The sequence below is a fragment of the Carassius auratus genome, chromosome 21 (genome assembly GCF_003368295.1).
Source record: "Carassius auratus strain Wakin chromosome 21, ASM336829v1, whole genome shotgun sequence".
NCBI lineage: Eukaryota > Metazoa > Chordata > Actinopteri > Cypriniformes > Cyprinidae > Carassius > Carassius auratus.
In genome coordinates, this window is record NC_039263.1 from 14,919,234 (window position 1) to 14,925,624 (window position 6,391).

Consider the following 6,391-nt stretch of genomic DNA (forward strand, 5'->3'; position numbering starts at 1 on the left):
GGGACACTAATTTACATTGTGTCTTCACTGGATGTGAACAGTGTGGTGTGATGCAACAAAATACAATAGAACTTATTATAATTAGTGATTCTCTCTACACTGGATGTGGCACAGCACGACAATTCCCAGACAGAACTTTTAACATTGAATAAAGCACATAATCATTACCTTAGATTATCACTGTTATATGTTGTATGTTATTCCTGCTGCAAGGTCGCAGGAACAGTTTTTTGTTTGTGTATTTGTTTTTAATATTCAGTAGGCAAAGTTCTTTGTATTTAAATGCAAAAATGTTCAGAATTGCTTGAATAGACCAAACTACTGGGGGGAAAATATTTATCTTGTGAAACATCTTTTTCATATTTAACAAAAGCAACAATAATATAATAACTGTAATAATAATAATTACTATTATTATAATTATTATATAAGCCCTTGGCTTAGTATTGTTGGAAGAATTCTGAACTCTGTGAAAAATAATGGGAACCCTTGCCTAAATCATAATATAAGAACAATATCAAATATGAAACTCAGTGGAAAAAGACATATGCAATTTTGTTTTGCACATTTTTATTTTATTAGAAATTATCTGAAGATTCAATGATCATGTGATCTGAAATCCCTAGATAGCCATGCATCCACATACAAAAGCCATACACAAGCCATACTCAATACTCTATATAAACAGCATAAATACACTGTAAGGTAAGAGTCATGTTGTGTCATCCATTTGTAATGATTTGAACTATCTGGATCACTGTTTGCAGGTATCTTCACTTTACAGATGGACTGGAAAGATTCCAGCAACTAGAAACAATGGAGACTGAATCCTGAAAAAAGCCACCTGTTAATCTTAAAAAAAAAAAAAAAAAAAAAAAAAGGATATTTGACACAAATCGAATGTACCAATATTTACAGTGTATTGAACATTTTAAGATGAAAAACTCATCTACTGTTTCAATGATTGTATTGGAAGCTTTTTACAGAATGGAGGACCTTAAATACCTTTACTTTGTGGTGTTTATTATGTTATACATGCTTATACTCTTTGCTAATGCCATTGTGATTTTTGTCATAATTATCAACAAAGTGCTTCATAATCCTATGAATTACTTTCTATGTAACTTGGCTGTAAATGGCATCTACGGTGGCACAGCTTTGCTTCCCCCCTTGCTGGGTACTTTAATGTCTCCTTCTCATGAGGTATCTTTGGCATGTTGTAAGGCTCAGGTCTACTTCCTTCACACATATTCTATGATAGAGTTCACCATCCTGTCTGTGATGTGCTACGATCGGTATGTGGCCATCTGCTACCCACTGCAGTATCACAGTATTATGACAATCACAAAAGTGTATAAACTGATTGCCTTCTCATGGGGGTATCCTTTAGTGGCATTCGTTATGTTTTTTAGTTTGACTCTGCGCCTAACAATCTGTCAAAACCGCCTGGGGAGGGTTTACTGCCTCAACTTTTATCTGTTCAAAATGTCTTGTGTGAACACATATATTGAGAACATTTTGGGACTGATTTTTGTTGTTGCAAACTCTTTTCCTCAGCTTGCAATGACTTTCTATTCATACAGACATATTCTGAAAATATGCTTTACTGCCACTAAGGAGTCTAAAATAAAAGCACTGAAGACCTGCAGTCCACACTTATTTGCAATAATGAACTATAGTGTGGGATGTTTTTTTGAAATTGTACAAAGTCGCTTTGACACAAGTTATCTTTCCTTTGAAACACAAATGTTTATGTCTCTTTATTTCTTGATATTTCCTCCGATTCTAAATCCAGTCATCTATGGGCTGAGTGTTCAGGCTCTGAGAGACAATATTTTTCGACTTTGTGGCTCTGGGAATAAGTTACTGCCTTTAAAGTAGGATCTTTGTTATTTTCAAGGTGAAAAAAAAATGTCCATGTCCAAATGTCCATAAATATTTATTTGTGGCAATACACAGCTGACGTTACTAACAATAATATCTCAGTTCAGCTCTCCATGCAAGATGATTTGTTGCCTTCAGAAAGCATTCAGAGCTTTGATCATAAAACTAAGCAATTAAATAGCTTACTAAGATGTTTTTTTTTTATTATTATTATAATTTTTTTTTACTGAGGTATCTTCTATACTGTTATTGCATTGATTTACTTGACAAGCTGAATTTCGTCTTGGTTTTTGTCCATATAAATATCAACAGCTACACCAAATCACATGTTTTTGTGTAGTTTTGGCCTCTTGAATAAAATTATTTTAAAAAATGACTCCCCTAGAATGAACTCCGTATTCACCTAAATCATAATATAAGTATTGATCAGGGCCAGATTATCCATAGAGGGGATTGGTTGAGTGCCCTGTCTGAGGCAACAGCCAATATGGGGGCACCAAGTGGTTAAGATGACTGCTAGACCTTTAAAACATTTTTCATGTTTTGTATATATACTATTTTTTTGGAGAGATGCAGCTAGATACAAAATGAACAGTTACTGATAAAATATATACATAATTTTATAAAAACAGGTCAGGTCACAGTGTATTTTTCCCCTCCCCCCAGTCAGAGTCAAACCAGATAATTTAGTAAATTCACAAAGGATAGGCAGCATCAGTTTAAGGGTTGTGTGAAACATGAAGAAAATAAAAATAAAATAAACTATCACGGCACATAGCCAGGGCTCTACAATGCGACCATTTTATGCACTTACTGTTCAAAATACTGTAGTTTTGTTCATTGCTGAGTTAAACAAGCTCACATATCCTCTTGTTATAGGCTAACAAACAAATTGTAGACAGGGTGTAAATAAGAGATTTGTTGTACAGTGTAGAGAGCTTCATTGTTTATAAATGGAACTTTGAGAGATCGCAACGAACTGGAGTAACAAATTTTAAAGATTATTAAGGGAGTTTGCAAATGTGATATTAAATTAATACAATAGTTCAATAAACAGAAAGTTAATATTAAGTGACCTACTGTACATTGTATGACTTTAACAATATTGCCTGATTTTGCTCTACAGGTGCATCTAAAAAAAAAAATAATAATAAATAAATAAATATATATATATATATATATATATATATATATATATATATATATATATATATATATATATACAGTATTGTTCAAAATAATAGCAGTACAATGTGACTAACCAGAATAATCAAGGTTTTTAGTATATTTTTTATTGCTACGTGGCAAACAAGTTACCAGTAGGTTCAGTAGATTGTCAGAAAACAAACAAGACCCAGCATTCATGATATGCACGCTCTTAAGGCTGTGCAATTGGGCAATTAGTTGAAAGGGGTGTGTTCAAAAAAATAGCAGTGTCTACCTTTGACTGTACAAACTCAAAACTATTTTGTACAAACATTTTTTTTTCTGGGATTTAGCAATCCTGTGAATCACTAAACTAATATTTAGTTGTATGACCACAGTTTTTTTAAACTGCTTGACATCTGTGTAGCATGGAGTCAACCAACTTGTGGCACCTCTCAGCTGTTATTCCACTCCATGATTCTTTAACAACATTCCACAATTCATTCACATTTCTTGGTTTTGCTTCAGAAACAGCATTTTTGATATCACCCCACAAGTTCTCAATTGGATTAAGGTCTGGAGATTGGGCTGGCCACTCCATAACATTAATTTTGTTGGTTTGGAACCAAGACTTTGCCCGTTTACTAGTGTGTTTTGGGTCATTGTCTTGTTGAAACAACCATTTCAAGGGCATGTCCTCTTCAGCATAGGGCAACATGACCTCTTCAAGTATTTTAACATATGCAAACTGATCCATGATCCCTGGTATGCGATAAATAGGCCCAACACCATAGTAGGAGAAACATGCCCATATCATGATGCTTGCACCTCCATGCTTCACTGTCTTCACTGTGTACTGTGGCTTGAATTCAGAGTTTGGGGGTCGTCTCACAAACTGCCTGTGGCCCTTGGACCCAAAAAGAACAATTTTACTCTCATCAGTCCACAAAATGTTCCTCCATTTCTCTTTAGGCCAGTTGATGTGTTCTTTGGCAAATTGTAACCTCTTCTGCACATGCCTTTTTTTTAACAGAGGGACTTTGCGGGGGATTCTTGAAAATAGATTAGCTTCACACAGACGTCTTCTAACTGTCACAGTACTTACAGGTAACTCCAGACTGTCTTTGATCATCCTGGAGGTGATCATTGGCTGAGCCTTTGCCATTCTGGTTATTCTTCTATCCATTTTGATGGTTGTCTTCCGTTTTCTTCCACGTCTCTCTGGTTTTGCTCTCCATTTTAAGGCATTGGAGATCATTTTAGCTGAACAGCCTATCATTTTTTGCACCTCTTTATAGGTTTTCCCCTCTCTAATCAACTTTTTAATCAAAGTACGCTGTTCTTCTGAACAATGTCTTGAACGACCCATTTTCCTCAGCTTTCAAATGCATGTTCAACAAGTGTTGGCTTCATCCTTAAATAGGGGCCACCTGATTCACACCTGTTTCTTCACAAAATTGATGACCTCAGTGATTGAATGCCACACTGCTATTTTTTTGAACACACCCCTTTCAACTAATTCAACTAATTGCCCAATTGCACAGCCTTAAGAGCGTGCATATCATGAATGCTGGGTCTTGTTTGTTTTCTGAGAATCTACTGAACCTACTGGTAACTTGTTTGCCACGTAGCAATAAAAAATATACTAAAAACCTTGATTATTCTGGTTAGTCACATTGTACTGCTATTATTTTGAACAAGACTGTATAATGGAAAAGGTCTTAATTTTTTATTTTAACTTTCTTATATTCTAGATTCATTGCACACAAACTGAAATATTTCAAGAGTTTATATGTTTTAATTCTGATGGTGACGACTTACAGCTTAGGAAAATTAAACATTCAGTTTCTCAAAAAATTTTAATATTCCACTTTGAGTTTGATTAGTTTTAATTAATTTTGAGAATAAATACAGGGTACCTCTTGGGCTAATTATGGGAAAGATTACTGATTTGACAGCTGTCCACAAGACAAATATCAACATCCTCCACAAAGAGGGTAAGCCACAAAAGGTGGCACAGAGTGCTGTATCACAATATGTTCATAGAAAGTTGACTGGAAGGAAGAAGTGTGGTAGGAAAACATTTATGCATTTGGTAGACCATTTTATACAAAACAGCTTACAGTACTGTGACGAGTGAGGGGGGGCCAAGAGCCGTGGGAACAGAAGAGAGGCCGGTGAAGTGATTGGAAAAGAGCGACACTGGTTCGACCCACCGGTCTCGAGTCCCACGGAGGAGAAGGAAGGATATAAAACAGGAGCGACGACAGTGACGGACGAGAGAGGACCAGGCCTGGATTTTAGTTGTGTTTGGTTTTTATTTGTGCTGTTTTGTGTTTACTTTGTAATCAAAATATAATTTGATTGTCCGCCGGTTCCCGCCTCCTTCTTCCCGTGATCATGGAGTTTTAATCCGTTACAATGGTGCCGAAGCCCGGGAGAAGGAGAGACGTGCTGCTGAAGATCCCTCGCCGCTGTGGTGAATCCGCGGTGCCATCGATCAGGCGAGGAAGTGTGCCACCATGGACGCTCGAGGCGGTGGGCTGGAGTGAGTTGCCGGTGACAGGCAAGCTCGCTGCCGGCCGCCTGTGATGTGGAAGGGCGGCTGCCGTCCATGAGGGAGCGGAGGAGTCGGCGCCATTTGCCAAGGGGCCGGAGCCTGCTGCCATCCGCCTGAATGGGGAGGAGCTGGGAACGTGGGACTTCTGCCGGCTGCCCAAAACCGGAGGAGCCGTCGCTGTCTACCGGGCGGCGGAAGAGTGTCGTGCCATCCGCCGAGGGCAGTCCAGTGCCACCACCAGGTACCGCAGAGAAGATCACCAAGCTGGTGAAGGGCTGAGCAGCAGTGCGTCTGGGAACCAGATTTTTTTTCTTTTTTTTTCTTTTCTTTTGTCAAGCAAAATGTCACCGGGCCCACTCATCGTTTTAATCATACACTAGATTTAATTATATCGCATGGAATCGATCTTACTGCTATAGATATTGTACCTCAAAGTGATGATATTACAGACCATTTCCTTGTATCGTGCATGCTGCGTATAACTGATATTAACTATATGTCTCAGCGATACCGTCTGGGCAGAACTATTGTTCCAGCCACTAAAGAAAGATTCGCAAATAACCTGCCTGATTTATCTCAACTGCTATTTGTACCCAAAAATACACATGAATTAGACAAAATTACTGACAACATGGGCACTATTTTCTCTAATACATTAGAAGCTGTTGCCCCGATCAAATTGAAAAAAGTTAGAGAAAAACGTACTGTACCATGGTATAACAGTAATACTCACTCTCTCAAGAAAGTAACTCGTAGTCTTGAACGCAAATGGAGAAAAACTAACTTAGAAGTTTTTAGAAT

At 37.5% G+C, this 6,391-nt stretch overlaps 1 protein-coding gene across 1 annotated transcript; it reads left to right on the forward strand.

Annotated features, from left to right (window-relative positions):
* Positions 1–960: 960 nt before the first annotated feature.
* On the forward strand, positions 961–2,077 carry LOC113039201 (olfactory receptor 10J4-like). The gene has a single exon (XM_026197090.1). It carries the CDS (start codon positions 961–963, stop codon positions 1,879–1,881), a length of 921 nt encoding a protein of 306 aa, XP_026052875.1. The 3' UTR covers positions 1,882–2,077.
* Positions 2,078–6,391: the final 4,314 nt, after the last annotated feature.

Bases quoted from the DNA above. Each gene is read 5' to 3' on its own strand.
- LOC113039201 (XM_026197090.1), top strand. From the start codon at position 961: ATGATTGTATTGGAAGCTTTTTACAGAATGGAGGACCTTAAATACCTT.